We start from the raw sequence: 17,386 nt of genomic DNA, 5'->3' as shown, positions 1-17,386 counted from the left end.
CAGGAAAAAACTGTAGAAAGTATATAGAAAGACTTTAAGAACCAGAGGACCAGGACATCTGCTGTAAGATTGTATCTTCTGCAAAGAACATAGAGCTTCACCCATGACCTCTTAACAATCTAGTTCCCTAAGCAGGGACCTGCACAGTGACAGCACCAGTGAACATGGAACAAAGGTGAGGTCCCATGAGGCCCGACCTACATGAAATGCTCCAGGCAATTAACGGACTGAGCGAAGGAAAAGCAGTCTTCCCCAGAGAAATGTCCTCTAATCTCAAGTGGTCAGCCCTAAAAATCAAACATAATCAATACCAAATGAACCCAGCAGGGAGTATTTCTAGAGCCATATGTGTGTGTACATGTAACAATAATTAAAAGAAAATAGCAGAGATAATACATGAGGGTAGAAGGAGGGCTTGGAAGCAGGGAAGAGAGCAGTGGGAGGGGAGTAGAATATGGTAAGAGGGAATTAAAGGTGATCAAAGTGTACTATAGACAGGGATGGAGTGTCATAATTAAACACATTGTTTTGTACAATTAACAAATGCTAATAAAACAACAAAACAAAAGACTATTGGTCTACCCATTTTGTGAAACAGTAACAACCACAAGAGAACTCAAGTGTCTGATACACCAAGCATTAATAATGCCTTCACAATGTAATCCAGGGGAAGGTGTCCTGACAATCCCATTTCACCCATGCAGAAGAGGCTGAAAGAAGCTGTCACTTGCCCAAAGTTAGTTTAAGTGTTGTGATACTAAGCTCACAACACTTAAACTAACAGTTCTCAAACTGTGGGTCACAACCTCTTTGGGGGTTGAAGATCAGATATCCTGCATATCAGATATTTACTTTATAATTCATAACAATAGCAAAATTATTGCAACAAAATAACTTTATGGTTGGGATCACCACAACATGAGGAACTATATTAAAGTGTCCCAGCATTAGCAAGGTTGAGAACCACTGAAGCATCTCATTACAGATGTGTATTGCTGCCAACCAGACCTTTCTTTGCTCACCCAGTGATGAATCAGAACATATTTAACTTCATATATAAATCTTAGAACATTACTAGTAAACACATACTAGGCATCTAACGTCCTAACATCTGGCCCTGTTCTGGGGTCAGTGCTGAGAATAAGCTCCAAAGACAAGCAAGGTTCCCACAGCATGGTGAGCACATTCCTGAACAAAGCAGTAAGGAAATCATGGAGCTGGTAGCAAGGCTCACAGAGAAAATATGGCAGGGACACCAGCGGGGGAGGTAGCAAGGCAACCACTGCCATATGGAAGAGTTCCTACAGAGGTGGCAGAGATCACGAAGTTGAAGGATACAGAAGTATCACAGAGGAAACCAGAGGAGCAAGGACAGAGCGGGAGGTGGGGAGGAGACTCAAGAAATTCCATCACACCTGCAATGTACCTCAATGGCAAACTTCCCAAAACCCCAGTGTGAGCTCCTGCTGGAGCATCTACTCATTATCCCAACCTGCATGCAGGAGGGAGGAGGGAAGGACAGGCCTAATGGATCCCAAGCATGGAGCTCTGCCTTCTAACGCTCCCTTGCATAGTTCCCACTACACACAGGTCCCTCGCTTAGTTGTACACAGGAGAGCAATCTTGTGTGCTTATGCTCATCCATTAGATAACCTAAAGCCAAGGAAGCAGACTGTGAAAAGCATGATGTAAACACAGACAAGCCTCTGTGGCAGAGGGAAATGGCCACCAGATAGTAAATGCAGTGGCCCTTGGCTCAAAACCCTTCCTGTGAATGTGCCTGGGTCTGGGCTTTCATACCAGTACCTTCAGTGTAGCAGTTATGCAAACACAAGAAGTAGGAGCTGACCTGAACTCCCTCGGTGGAGAACTGATCATGGTAGGCCCAAGAGCGGATCCTGAGCAAGTGCTGGAAAAGGAACCAGCTGAGCTGAGGGTGTGGCTTGGCTCACTTGCCTTGCATGCCCAAGGCTCTGGATTTGATTACCAGCATAGCAAAGTGAAAGAAAAACCCAAACAAGAATGAGACAGAAGGAAAGAAAATTCTGGCCTTTCCAGACAGCATGCTTGGGAGCAGTAGGTAGCGATAAGAGCAACGTTGTACTCTAGCAGCAAAGAGAAAGCAGTTATGGACCATCCCATTTCTTAGCAGAAATCCTAACTCAGACAGCAGCACCACCAAGCAACAGGAGGAGTGGGGACATGGTGGAGTCCACAGAGCTCTGCACGCACTCCTGGGGACATTTCTAGAAGATGGAAACATATCTGAAATAAGAAGTTTAAGAAAACTGTAAAGATGGCAGATCCTTACTAGGGGAACACTCTGCCACATGCAGATGACCTAAAGATCCCAGAATTCTGAGGCTCAGAGCTGAAACCCAACTTAGCAGGGGAGCGGCAGAAACTCTGGGTCGGTCTCCTGAGCAATGACAAGGCCAAAGCCTCAGTGATAGGGACTCAGCCTGCTTAGTTATTATCACTTGACCAGCAACTTGGCAGCAAAGCCTGCTCTACTGTAGGCCCCCCAAAAAGGATCTATTCCTGTCGCCATCCCAGATGCCCAGCCTAGCCTCCTTGAGCTGACACTCTGAGTGACAACTGAAGATTCTTCAAAAGAAAAAGACTGAACTGAATTTCTGTGGGAGATTGTTTAAAGTAGAAAAATAGACATTTTGGAAATATCAGAAAAGAGAGCTGAAAAACAAAAACATTCTTTGGCTAACACTTAATAAATAGGAACGTCAAATCTCCCTGAGCGTGTGGATACACTCAAAAAACAGATTTTTTGGATGGTATGCAGCTGCTGGTCAAGTGTCTTGGCAATCAGTATTCTGCTAACACTGCCTGACTTTTGAAGACAGAGCGCCATGAAATAAGTTAGCCCTACTTTTCACCTAGGCACTCTTAGGTAGGCACTCTTCCTGTCCAGTTCCTCATGGGCACGACAGACATCACACTGTGCAAACATCTTTACACAGTTGCCTGTGCAAACCCACCTCTCACTCTGCTTCCACGAGCTCAATGCTCGGTGGCACTGTGAACCTCATGGAGCTACATCTTACTAAACAGCTCACTCACTCCAAATCCAAAAAATGATGGTCTCTGTGAGAGATGCAACAGAGGAAAGTCGCAGTGCTGGAAGTGCTCACCATAAATTCACGGCAGGCAGAGGGAGCGGCATGTGAAGAGAGCCAGAATGATGGCTGTGTGCTAGGGAAAGAGGAAGAGGGAAGGGTAAGCTAGTGAGCCTAGGGTGGGAGCAGGGGCAGCACCTGGCCAGGGATGGTGTGGCAGGAGATGCTACAGGATGAAGCATACAGCACACATTTACTCTACCATGGAGCAGGTGGGACTGGAGTTGCATAGCAAATAAACACTGAAATATGTGGAACCTTTATCTATGAACTTACAGCAGGGGGATTAGTGCACACTGGAGCTTTCTCAAACAGCTCTGACCTGGAGGCCCTGTTGGATGAAGGCCTGAAAGGAACTGCAGTATGAGATCTCAAGACACCTGGGTACTAGTCTGCCCAGTCCCAATTCCTGAACACAGTGCCTCCCAAATTCAGAGGAAGTAACGGCTCTGCAATGGTGGCTCTAACGGTTCAAAGTCTAGCTACTGGCATACAAAACAAAAAGCCACTGAAATTCTTGGAGCGGCTGGCAATTCATATTTCAAAATCTAAAGCTTGGATGGTAAAGGAGCAGATGGCTGTGCAATATGCAAACAAACCCACAGCAACAATGGGCTTGGGCTTTAGTGGCATCCAGGAGAAGGGAGCTGCCATGCTGGCACAGGGAAATGACAACGGCATGGCAGAGTCCCCAGGAAACATCACCAAATGGAAATGGGCAAAACATGTGGGGTTTTCTGCTGTGGGGTGGAAGTGGGGCGCGTCTTCCATGCAAGTTCGGGTGGCCACAGCTCAAGTTCCCTTCCCAGAAACAGCACTTCCATGACACCTGCCTCCTCAACACCAGCTAGATCCTGCCTGCCCCAGGAAGCCCACATCCTGGGGTGGGGGAAGGTGGTGAGTGACGCATCAGATGCAGAGATGCAGAGAATCAACAGAAGTCACAGTTGGGAGGAGATGACATTTCATCTAGTACAAGCTGATATTTTACTTTAGAAATCTTAAAGACCCAAAGAGAAAGTGGCTTTTTCAAGTCTATACCTCATCCATCCATCCATCCATCCCACAAACATCAGTGGGCCACTCCCTACATGTGCCAGGTACTTCTCTACACACTTAGAACACAGCAAAACAAAAAGAAAAAGAACACCTCTAGGCACATACCCAAAGCTACAGTTCTCAGGGAGAAAAGAATGTCACACAGGAAGACAAGGCATGTTTATGGTTTCTACAGGGGATGGAGGCAGGGCACAATGCTAAACATGGTGGGTGCTCGGTGCTCGCTGAGATGAAGGAGAGAGATCTGAAAACGTGAAAGAACAGTCTGCTTAGAGGCCCAGGATGGCCAGGGAGTGGAGACGGGACTGAATGTCAGAGCAGAGAGCACAGAGTTCAGGGGTGATCGCTGAGGGCTTCACAAGAGCAAGACAGGAGCTGCAGCAGAGCTGAGGTGGATAGAGACAGGAATGGGTCGGCCCTGCTGAAGGACACACTCTGCCTGCTGGCCAACAAGCAAAATACAGCAAGGGACAACAGTAAGTCCATGGCAGGTCCAAGACAAGGACACGGAGGTCAACCTGTTTAGTAGAGCCTTTGGATGCAATTAAATAGCCCTAGTTGGGCCCCTTGGCCTGCATTTTGACTTCTAAATTACAAGGAATGCCATTTGTCAAAATAACTCCCATCAGAATGTAGAGTACATCTCTAGGTGGGAAAGAACTTTCCAGGCCTCAGTGCCAAAGAGCAGAGTAAGGTCAGGGCATGAAATGTTCTAACTTCAGTCTCCTCCAGCTGGCCATTTCCAGGTGAGTCCCTTATGAGGGGCTTTGTTGGAAGGCAGGAGCTTGGGGTGGCCAGGAGGGTGCTGAGCTGAGCTGTACTAGGAGCTGCTGTATGTTTTATATTTCCTTGCCTCTAAGCGGGGGATGTGGAACTAACAGACTAAGTATCAGCACTGTCTCTACTGGCTGCAGCTGTGGAGTCATGTGTCCACACCATTCTACCCCTTGTCCAAACCACCCTACCCCATATCCACACCATTCTACCCCTTGTCCATACTGTCCTACCACACAGAGGGAAGGAAGTCTGGGGAGGTCTCAGAGTGGGTCCTGACTATATCACCTGGACTAATTGATGGCAAAGATATCTGTGGAGCCATATGTGCTGTAAGGAAAGGAGTGTCAGTCACTTCAAGTTGAGTGTGAACAGAGAATGCACACACATGCCCCCAACAAATGGACTACGAGCAGAAGGCAGATGTGCCCAGCTCAACAACCCCTCCCTGCGCATAAGCCTTGTCACACAGTGCTGGCCCTAGGAAAGGACACTCATGACTAGGTTCCTGCCTCTCTAGGCTTTCACTAAAGACAACAGACCTTTCACCTCTATGATTCAGCACCCTCCCTTGTAGCACAGTACCTCTGTGGCTTTTCTATAGCTCTACAATGTCAATGCTCCATGTCTTGTTTGTTTTGTTTCATAAGACCATGGGAGGATGAGAATTGTCAATAAAAGAGGGCATTTTGATAGAGAACACACACAATGTTGCCTTCACATGACAACAGTATGCTATGATACTACCACACCACTATCACACACTTATACATTACTTTTCAAAATGTTGTCAGATAGACTGATGGGCAATAAGCCTCATCTGGACTTCTTAGTGCCCCCTCACCCCCCAGCACAGGGAGCAAAGACCAGACAAAACCCTAGCCTCTCGAGTGACTGTAAGTCTCAGTCTCTTCCCAGTGCTGGGGAAATGAATTATTAAAAGATGGAAATGCAAATGCCAGCTCCGCAACTTTGTTTTCTTTCCTTATGGAAAAACCATTAGAACCAAACTAGATGGAGACCTTGTGACAGGTTCCTTCTGAGCAGCTGCTTGGGACACCACCTGGACCAAGATGTGGGCCAGAGAAGAAGCTAGCAGAGTCCTGGCAGGCCTGCCCAGGAAGAGAGCTCTGGAGGACTGCCTTCCCATACAAATGTCAGGAGAAAATTCCACAAATAGGGCTTTGGTGCATACATCAGGAAAAGTGTGAGGCAGAGAACAAATACGCAGGGAGCACGTTTGCATTGCATGAGGAGCAGACCTCTCAGCCTGTCAGTCTAGAACCTGCATCACAGATACAATAAGAAACACTGACAGGACAAAGTATTACAGAGTATTGCATGCAGTCTGCTTCCTCTGTCAGCACACCCTACATGTGTGGCTCCTGCTTCCCACCCATGTGCAGACTTTTCTGGAAAGACAGTACAAATATTTTACTGGCCCCTTTGGTAGCTAATATTAGGCCATGAATGCTTCAGTCAAGCTGAGGTTAGGGAAGGGGAGCATCCATTGCCTGGTCCCCAAGAGTAAGCTACATCCCCAACCACAAGACTGAAAGAGGCAACAAAGGAAGGTAAAGAAGGCCTGGCCCTCTTGGTCCTCAGAGCATAGGGTAGGCTGCTTACAAGAGGAACATGGGGGCAGCAGAAGAAGGCATGACAGGAGATGGTCATGTCAGGAGACAGGACTTGAGTAGACTGACCTGAGTGATTACTGCTATGGTGTGGCCGTGTCTCTAGAGTGGTGACTTTGGAGGCTGGGGAGATCATTAAGAGGCAGAGCCTAGTGGGATGGCTCTGGAAGCACTGGCTGTGATGCTTATGGGAGAAAACTGGCTTCCAAGAGGGTGGTTATAATAAAGAAACAATCCTGGTCACACCATGATTGCTCTCTCTGCCTAGCTGCCTATGTGACCTCTCTTACCCACACATGCCCCTGCCACTGTGGTGCCTTCCACAGGAAGTGCTGCAGCCAAGAGGAAGAAAGGTCCTTCCCAGAGCCACTGTGCCTTTCAGCAGCCGTTGTTGAGAAGTAGCAGACCTTCAGGTGTTTCACTGCAATACCAAAACTTGGCCTAATACATCCTTTCTGCCCAGCACTGCAAGCAACCCCGCACACTGTCCACACGCCCTACCAAAGCTTTACAAAGGTACGAAAGCAACAGAGTACTTTCTAAATGTTTAAATATTCAAATATTCAGCATAGCTTTAAAAACTGTTCTTTAAGGACCCAAGTCCAAATTAGTACTGTGTGGCAAACAAGGAAATGCGGGTGTGATGCGGCCAGACTGAGGCAATTACAGCAGGCACAGTCAGGCCTGGCCTGTGGTGGCAGCTGCCACTGACTTTCTTCTCCTCGAGAATGCAAATGATTAAGATAGATTAAATACCTACTTTGCTTAAATACTCTTGATAATGAGTTTCTTTCCTTCTTTTAAGGGTGTTTGATGTTGGCAGTTGATGGATCTTGAGTTAAATTGTTTTAATTCAGAACAGCACCATCTGTTGTCAGGCTCTGCAGGCGCTGCAGAGAACCGAGGAGGTGACAGTACGTGATCTGGAGCTGAGTGCAGACGGGCAGGTGGCGGGGTGAAAGGAGCAGTCCCAGCCTGGCCTCTGAGTGCTACACATGCTCACAGGAGCTGGGACTCAGTTTCTCTCTCTACAAAGTGAGGAGGCTGAGGACGACAGCGATGGTGACAATGGCTAAGTTAATGCATATCATGCACCAGACTCTAGAAAAACGGCTCACAGTGTCTTTTTGTCTTCTTGAAATGCATGATGGGAAGGAGAGCAGAGCTCAGAGGAGCAAAGTCACTTGCTCCAAGTTGCATTAAACAAGGTCTATATGACTCCAGGATACACCCAGATGACCAAGCACTACAGTCCAGTGGTCTCCAGGACTAAAGACCCCAGTGTCTCTACACCCAGATGGCCAAGCACTACAGTCCAGTGGTCTCCAGGACTGAAGACCCCAGTGTCTCTACACCCAGATGACCAAGCACTACAATCCAGTGGTCTCCAGGACTGAAGACCCCAGTGTCTCTACACCCAGATGGCCAAGCACTANAGTCCAGTGGTCTCCAGGACTNAAGACCCCAGTGTCTCTACACCCAGATGGCCAAGCACTATAGTCCAGTGGTCTCCAGGACTGAAGACCCCAGTGTCTCTACACCCAGATGNCCAAGCACTATAGTCCAGTGGTCTCCAGGACTNAAGACCCCAGTGTCTCTACACCCAGATGNCCAAGCACTATAGTCCAGTGGTCTCCAGGACTAAAGACCCCAGTGTCTCTACACCCAGATGGCCAAGCACTATAGTCCAGTGGTCTCCAGGCTGAAGACCCCAGTGTCTCTACACCCAGATGACCAAGCACTACAGTCCAGTGATCTCCGGGCTGAAGACCCCAGTGCCTCTGCCCCTCCAAAATTCACAATTCAGCAGCTGCAACCTTCCCACATTGAGTCTTCACTGGAATAAATGCCAAGCTGAGCTCTTGGCATTTCTGGGCTGGTACCCTAGGTCCGAGTGGGCTCCCTGGCACCAGGTACTACTATAATGGGCCCTTCTTTACTGAGCTCCACTTAGAATCCACCTGTATCTCAATGTTCACCTGAGTTGTGAAACTTTCCAAAACTTGTGGCAGAAAATCCACAACATTTGAACTTCTGAGAGGCCAGCTATCTTCTGAGACAAGATGACTCATGGGAACACACAGGGCTGACTATAAGAGAGTGTTTTGCTCCTGTTGGTCAGGCGCCCATGACTCTAAGTCAGGGAGGCCCAGACACAGGCTGTCATAGACCCCAGCCACTTTACCCTTTGAGGCAAGGTAAGCTTTCTGATGAAAGCCAGGAAGACAAAAAGAAACCTCAGCAGAGAAAGTAATGCTTCCAAAGTAGACTTCTTCTTTGGGAACGGTCACAGTCTCAATTAGGACTAGAGGTCACAGGAAACGCCTACCACCCACAGGAGGAGGAAGTGCTTGAGATGTGGGTGCCAATGTGGCAATTATCCTTCTTGCCAGACACAAGTGCCTCAGTTAGCCTTCAGCAGAAGGAATACTGGGGCTGGAGAGATGGTTTGGGAATTAAGAGCACTGGGCTTCTCTTCCAGGGATTCTGGATTCAATTCCCAGCACCTGTGTGGCAGCTCACACCCTTCTGTAACTCCAGTTTCAGGGGATGTGAGACCCTCCTGTGGCCTCCATGGGCACCAGCAGGCATATGGTACAGAGATATGCATGCAGGCCAAATACTCATATATATAAACAAGATATAAATAAAATTTTAAAAGAATACAGATATCTGCCTTCTAGAAATAACAAACTCAAAATTCAGACTGTATATGTTGGTGTGCCTGGAGTGAGTCACAGAAAAGATTGCAGTAATAATCAGGGAGACAGAGCAGACCCTCCTCAGGGAGAAGAACAGATGTGGTCACTTTGTGATTCATATTTCTCACATACAGTAGAGCTCTCTATACAAAGTTCTTGTTTTTAAAAAATCAGTATTGATTTTTAAACCAGCAGAACCTGGGGAGTCAGGTTATAACTAAATGGTCCTGATCCAGGCAGCGATTCACTAATCAAAAGAAACTTGCACCTACAGTCATCCAGCTCATTGGCCCACACAAACCCATCTTGGTATCCACCAGAATGTGAGCCCCCAAAGGTGGTAAACCTGCAAACTTCAATCTCCCAAGGAATTCCTTTGGTAACCTCAGACAAAGGTCCAGGAGGCAGCAGAAGCCAGCTCCTCAGAGTCTGGGATGCTGAAGTGTATCACTTCCTTAGCCACTCTCATCCAAACAGAGGTCAGGACTGTGGGCTGTGCCTGGACCTCAAGCCCCCATATTATGTTGGGATTGGAACCAATCAAGCAACCGGCTCCACTTCCAACCCTAACAGCTGTAAAAACCTAAGCTCACCCTGGGGGATCTCCAAGGTAAAGGTGCTTGTTTAATGGTACTAAGGTATCCCCTATGAAGTTCTCCCTATGCAAGTAAATTCCAGGAATGGTGGCCAGATATATATGTCCAGGTTTCAGAGGTTATCTGGCTTGCTTGCACTAATGGCTTAAAGGAGTGTGCAACTTCTCAATTTTTATGCTGTAGGAGAACTTACTCCTTTGTGTCTTTGTGCATGTTATTACACAAGTGTTCACTATAACAAAGAAGGCAGGGCCCACCTAAATATAGATTCTGGGCTTCCCCATGTGTGGTGAGCCACCTCCATTCTCATTCCCCTGTTGGTGGGGCAGGTATTGCAGGCTCTGCTGCAGTAAAATCGTTGGCCCTGGTTAGGAAGGATTAAACACTTTAAGGAACTCAGTGTTCAAGCACACACAGACCTGGACCATCCAGAAAATCCTGACTTCCCATCTGGAACCCCAGCTAGACTCCTTGGTCAAGGTTGTTCTTTAAAATTGAAGAGGATTGGACCTGTTCTTTATAGACAAGGAGGTCTCTACACAGCACTGGGAGGGATAGTCAAGGATAGAGACAAAGACCTGGAATAAGGGAGAATTAATGGGGGTGCCCACCATAAATAAGATCACACTGGCATACAACACTTTAGAACATGAGTGTAATGCAACTCACCCACAGTGGATCCCAAAGGCCCAATCTTTGACACCAGGACAACACTGTCATCTACAAAGATTTTGCTAAGAACCATACAATTGAATTTTCTTTTTAAGTCTCTCTCTCTCTCTCTCTCTCTCTCTCTCTCTCTCTCTCTCTCNTCTCTCTCTCTCTCTCTCTCTCTCTCTCTCTCTCTCTCTCGCCCTCTCTCTCTCTCTCACTCTCACACACACACGTCTTATAATATTTTAAGTAAGCCTACACTTTTGTATTGGGCTTCATTCATAGCATCCTTGGCCTCATGCGCCTCTGAGGGGCCACAGGAACAGAAGGTGAGAGTGCTGCTGGGGTGGCCCAGCCCTCCTGCCCAGTGCATGGCTGTCTGGGTCCATGGCTAACTCTGTTTCTCATAAGCACAGTAGCTGTACCTGCTGTCCTCAAACTTGCAGGGCAGCTGTGATCCTGCTACAGCAGTCAAAAACAGCGCATGCTCCCCAGCAAACTTCATGGCTGGCAAGTTTCTCTGTGAAACCCGACCACCATACCCACTGTTAGCTCAGTTTAATTCAATGAGAAGCCTGCCATTAAGCGACAAAATTAAAATTCCTGTAACTCCATAAGAGTTGTAAGCTACTGTGCACCTGAAATACCTCTCTATATCTCAGAGTTCAGAGTATGAGGTCAAACCATAGTGGAGGTGGCAAGAAAGCAACTGTGAATGTCTCCCATCTATTTCTAAGATTAAAAGAAAGAAAACAAAGAAGGGACCAATAAACCCCACCAATAAAAACTTAAAACCCTGTGGATGTTTGTGAAAAAAAAAAAATCCAAAAAATCTAAGTCAACAAATGAGGAAGATTAACAGGAAACAAAAGCTTAATACTAGGCTTTCAAAGAACAATGACAAATATTTATGCCACGTATACCAAGAGATATGCTTGAGACACCCAGCATCAAATCTGTAACACAAAATCCACCAGGCAGGCAGCCCATCTATCAACAGCAGGGAGACAAACGACAGTGATCCAGGATTGACTATCAGCTGTACAGCATACATGTGGGCTGTATCCATGATGTAGTAGAAAAATCAAAGGAGGTCACATGTCCAGCAAGAGCCCACATTTGTTTTTCTGATATCACACACTTGTGTGTTTGTCTCTGTCTGTCTCTCTCCTTTTGAGCCTTTTCTCTCTATACTCTCTTGTCTCAGCCCCTAAGCCATGGCAGCTGAGCAGCGACAGCGTTGGTAGCAGCAAAGAAAGCCCCATGCAGTTTACCAAGGAGCCTTATGTTTGAAAGTCAGGAAACTGCCTGTCCAATCAGGAGCTGTGTGTGGAGGAACAGCCCCTCCTCAAGCTCTGCCTTGGGCTCTCTGGGCCTTTCACTGTGTTGTCAGCTTCCCAGCCCGGGAAAGAAGTAAGAGAGCCACAGCAAGGATGGGAAGTCACAGAAACCTCTGCACAGTGACAGCACCCAAGGACTAGCACTTGCATCTCTGAAATCCCTGAAGCAGAATAATGGAAATTCAGGGGCAGGGGTATGGGAAATAATGAATGGAACAGATCAAATGTGAAGGACCCAGAATTGCTAAAAACAATTTTTATGAAAAGAAAGACCTGTTAAGGAACTTAACTTACCAATTTCTAGGCATTCCACAAAGCTTCAATAATCAGGCTGAGGCAGACATGAGGACAATGAAAGCCCTGCATGTACTGAGTTGGAGAGCCTGGAAATGCATGAACAGTCCTGCCCAGCCGCTCCGACAACAGTTGGCAGATCAATGAGAAGAGGCCAGCTGGACAGTCTTACCACTGTGCTCCCATGCCACAAGTGAAGTTTAACTCAAAATTAGTCTAATGTTAAATGTGTACTATGAAGTTTTTAGAAGAGAGAGGAGAGGAGAACTCTGTAAACCAGGAGTACTGAGATTCCTTGGCTATGACACAGAAAGGAAAGTCACAGAATCCATACAAATGTCTACAACACCAATTAACAAAGACGAGCAATCATCTCTCAATGTGTGTAGGTCAAAATGTGCAGTGCCATGAAAAAGAGAAAGGCTCCATCCGCAGCCTGGATGGAACTCGAGGCGCCATGCTTATGGAGAGAAGCTGGAGCAACAGGACACCCTCAGCACACCATAGTCTGAGGGGCACCCCACATGTTTGGGAATTACAATGAATGGTTAAGGTTTTTTGCAACAGAACTGTTCTGGATGCTGGAGGTAGTGTTCAGTCCAATAAATCTACACAAGTCCAAACTCACAAAACTGCACATAGGCTGAAAAGCCATCATCTGCCTTTCAAATGGGATTTTCTCAAAGCCTTCCTTGTGATCGGTGGTCCTGTAGTGTTAGTATCAGCGATGATGAGATGAGGTAAGGTGAGCACAGGTGCAGCCCTGAGCAATCGCCTCTCTGTCATATCAAACACTACAGTCCTCTGACAGTTTCCATATTACCCACAGATCCTTGGAAACTGAAGGGGTGAAGTCCAGTTTCCACACAACCCCTTCCCATATGCCTTTCCAACTGAGCACCATGCTCACGTACCTGCAGCACCCATCCCCAAACTCCTTTCCCAGAATCCTGCTCTTGCTGTTCTTTGTTTTACTTCATCCTGTGTCTATGCAGGGCTCTGTACGTGTGGACGCTAGGAGGTGCTGGATCCCTGGAGCTGGAGTGACAGACAGCAGATGGGAGCCACCTGATGCAGGCACTGGGGATGGAACCCGGTACTCTTAACCTCTGAGTCATCTCTCCAGCTCCTATTTGGTTGTTGGATGGTTGGTTGGTTTTGAGAAAGAGCCTCACTAGCCCTAGAACTAGCTATATATAGACCAGACTGGCCTGAAATTCCAGAGCAATCTTTAAACGGCATCAAGATTAAAAATTCAAATTTATGATGATAAAATGAATGTGTCTCCCGATGTATCCTGCTTCCGAGATCTCAGCACCTTTGGGCTTTGCCGGTAACCCCATACCAAATGAGGGGAACAGACTACTTCAGTGTGTGCTGGGACAGCAAGAGGCAGAACCCAGGTGTAGAAAGCAGCAGCAACGGTCAGGGGACATGAGCGTGAGCACCAAGCAGAGGGAGGTGCGTAGGCTACAGCAGACTGTCAGCACCTGGGCTCAGCCAGAATGCTTGAAAAGTTTAAAGACCTGAGCACAATATGCAAACACACACACACACACACACACACACTCACTCACCCCTCTTGATCCAGCTGACAACTTTGCAATTAGGTAGCAATCTGGGCTCTTATAAAAAGCTTGTTTAAGTCCTGGAAGAGAGAGACAACACTCTGACCAGTAATCACTCTGGGGCTGTGTCCTTAGTCCTCAACAAGGCACTGATCCCATCTATCTTGTAAGTGTGGCCACTGAAATTTCCAACAACAGGGAAATAACATGGTAAATCGTGGTACATGTCCTGAATGGAATATTAGGCTGTTTTGTTTTAAATGTCTAATTTTCTAATGCCATGTTACACTGTCATATCATACAAAATTCTTAAGGTTCAGGAGAAAATGAGGTAAGGTCACTTTCATGGTGATAAAGAATGAACAAATATATTTTCCTAGAAATGGGCCAGTAGAAAAGCAGACAACAGGACCCATATTTAAGTGGCGAGACCAGAGCTGACCTTTTCCTTCCTTATATTTGTCCAGATAGGACAGTGAGTGCATACCTCCTTGAAAACTCTGCCCACTATACAAAAAAATGTTGTTAATTTTTTTTCTAAAATCTTACAAACATTCTCAACATTCACTCTCAGAATATTAAATAATATTACAGATTTTTCCAGTCCAACTTTTCCCCTCAAGAACAAGCAAGGTTTTTGGGTATGAGGCGAGGGGCTTGTCTCACGGAGGAACCATGGTAGCCCTTGTTTCTGGTCTTCCAGTCAACCACCATGACAAGAAAGAAGCATTCCCGCCGCTGATGGGCAATAAATACTGTGAAATTATTCAGAACTATTCAAATCAAACCATTCCTCCTAATTAGGGAGAAGTTAATAGGAGACATTTGCGATAGTGTCATTGTCACGCAGCCTGGTCTCTGTGGACAGTCACGGAATGTCAGGCTGTCACCCAGAATGCAGCTAATAACTAAACTGTTCTTTTGACTCCTCCTAACTTAAAGGTCCCCACCCTCTCAAACTGTCAAGGAGGCCTCTTCCTCTCCATCTGTTCTACAGCACCACGCTTAACATGAAGGGCTAGCAGCAGAGCCCCGTGCCCCTGTCAGCTTGCTTCATCAACTGTTTGGAGGAGCTGGCTCACTCGGTGGCCGCTGTCTGTCCTTCCTCCAGCATCTGTGTCACAAGCGTGGCGAGCAGGGCTTTGACAGCCTGTTGGGATGTCAGCCCATTTACTCTACAATTTCCATGGCCACTTCCTCCCAAATCCAAGTCACGGGTGGAGAGCAGAGCTCTGACAGCCTGCTGGGGTATCAGCCCATTTACATTGGGATTTCCACAAGTGAACCCTACCACTCCTGAACCACAGCCGACTGACTGGCTGTGACTAATTTTCAGGATAAAAATGCACGCCAGGTTTTTTGCCCTTTAAGTGCAGGCCTACCTGCTTGGTAAATTAGGGATGTACTTGCTGTTAAAGGCAAATATCAGCAGAGAATTACACAAAGTCAACTGCAGTACCCAGGAACTCTAGAATCTTCTCCAGTATGCTTGCAGCCTGATTAAGCATGACCTTTAAGAGTAGTGGATCAGCTAATCAATGCTGGTCCAACAGCCTTGCATGGGATGCAGGTGTGCTGTATAGACAAAAAAGCCCACCATGGCAGCTGTGTAGACAGAGGGCCCTACCACCTCACCATGTAGGAAAAGTTACTGAGATTTATCTGCATTGATTTTACTTGCAAGAAAAACACATCAGCAAACTGCAGCCTCAGCAGGACACTAAAGGTCGGACTCGGCTTCTTGAGGGATGAACTTGATATCAATAGTTATTAGGACACATTCATACAAGATACACAAGAGAGACAGAGGGAAGATGCTGGTAATCCTACTTAATCCTGGTGCGGCCCTAAATCAGGCTCTGCAGACTGTGGGAAAATCAAGGCAAAGTCTTGCCATTCCGAGATGAGATCCTGTGCGTCTGTGCTTGTACGTAGAGCCAACTGTAAAACAACAACGCATGGGAACCCTCAAGCCCTGGGATGGAAGAAAGTGGGGGATGGGAGGCAGCAGGCAAGGAGGAGGAAGACTAGCATAGCCAAGGCTCACCTGATCCCACGGGTCTCTGGCACAAGTAGTGGGTGTAGGTCCAACATGTAACAGAGTCCTGGATGGGCCCCAGCAAGACAGTACAATCAAGAGGCTAGGGATGTCTGGGCCTGGGCAGGGTCTTCCAATCAGAAAGGGCTGAGAAAACAACCGCAGCAAAACAGCCCCTCCAGAGCTGCATCAGGAATTAATAAGATGACTCTGGTGCCTCGCTCCACCTGAAGACCATTCAGTTTTCAGAAAAACCACAAGACTGAAAGAAAATACTGCCAAAGAGAGGTGGAGACTGAAAGGAAACAAAAGTGAACTCTTTTCTAAAGAACGAGGGTGGGGGAACTTCTACATGCTAAAGTAAAGTTATTGTTTCTTTTTAAAATTTATTTATATTTTATGTGCATTGGTGTTTTGCCTGCATATGTAAGGGTGTCAGATTCCCTGGAACTGGAATTGCAGACAGCTGTGAGCTGCCATATAGGTGCTGGGAGTTGAACCTGGGTCCTCTAGAAGAGCAGCCAGTGCACTTAACAGCTAAGCCATCTCCTCAGCCCCCAAATTATTGTTTCTTAATGCAAACTTTACAGTCCTTGAGCCTAAGTCCAAGCCACTAGAATCCAGTGGTTCTCAACCTTTCTAATGCTGAAACTTTTCAATACAGTTCCCTGTGTCGTGGTGACCCCAACCATAAAATTGTCTCATTGCTACTTCATGAATATAATTTTGCTGCAGTTATGAATCATAATGTAAAAATATGATATGCAGGACATCAGGTATTCAACCCTGAAAGGGGTCAAGACCCATGTTTAGAACTGCTGCTGGATCAAGAGAGCACTTTTCACACACTGCAATTCCCCCACCCATACCACCAACTCAACAGTCCCAGAACACGGAGGGGACGTAATGCAAACACGCTGTGCTTGGATCGAAACACATGGATTCCTGTCACAAATAGGTGGCTTAAGAGTGTCTCCAAGAAGCAAAGGAAGAGAGCCTCCAAGGGTGGAAGGACCAGGAAGGGAGTGAGGGAAAGAGTGCTTTTTAATCTAAGAGGCAAGTGGGACATTCATTCGCTAAATATAAACTGTGGTCCCTGGACAGAAATGAGGGGTGGCAGACAGATGGGGCAGTGAGAGCACTCTACTCAGAGGGGCAGCCACCAGTGGGATCATCAATGAAGGACGACACTCAGGCAGGAAGAAAGCCAGCCACCAGATTTTGGCTGAAAATGTCCAATGAGCAAAGCCACTCTGTGGGGTCCAGGGTCAGGGTCTATGACATTGATAGGGACATGGACAGTGGGAGCTGCTATAAAATGGATATGCAGGGCATCTTTTCTAATAGAAAGACACCAACATCTAGGAGCCTACTAAAAAGGCTTCAAAAGACTCTGAAGCCAGACTTCTTAATGTTTGCTATTCCCAGACAGCTTGGCTTCCCACCAGGTCTGTCCCCAACCCCATCTAAAGGGTCCCACCCAGTGTCTCTACTCTCAGCCTATAGGCTTAATATCTTTGGAACGCTCATACTGCTTAACATTGGTTCGGCACCTTTGTCTTCCCCAGCTGAGGGCTGCTTCAGGACACCCAG

General features: G+C 46.9%; 1 protein-coding gene across 4 annotated transcripts in view; it reads right to left on the bottom strand.

Annotated features, from left to right (window-relative positions):
- Nucleotides 1–17,386, bottom strand: part of Med27 (mediator complex subunit 27) — a 174,659-nt gene that overhangs the window by 131,870 nt on the left and 25,403 nt on the right. Inside the window, exons 1-3 of one of the 4 annotated variants that reach the window (XM_021149817.1) lie at nt 15,138–15,246; nt 13,765–13,835; nt 3,150–3,210 (exon numbers count right to left, since the gene is read on the bottom strand). The exons of the other annotated variants lie outside the window; for them this stretch is intronic. Coding sequence (XP_021005476.1) covers nt 3,150–3,152 — 3 coding nt within the window. The 5' untranslated portion in view covers nt 3,153–3,210; nt 13,765–13,835; nt 15,138–15,246. Of the gene's footprint in view, nt 1–3,149; nt 3,211–13,764; nt 13,836–15,137; nt 15,247–17,386 lie in introns of those variants that run through there. 4 annotated transcript variants of the gene reach the window in all.

The sequence above is a fragment of the Mus caroli genome, chromosome 2, assembly GCF_900094665.2.
Source record: "Mus caroli chromosome 2, CAROLI_EIJ_v1.1, whole genome shotgun sequence".
Lineage (NCBI taxonomy): Eukaryota > Metazoa > Chordata > Mammalia > Rodentia > Muridae > Mus > Mus caroli.
This window is presented reverse-complemented; position numbering and strand designations above follow the sequence as displayed.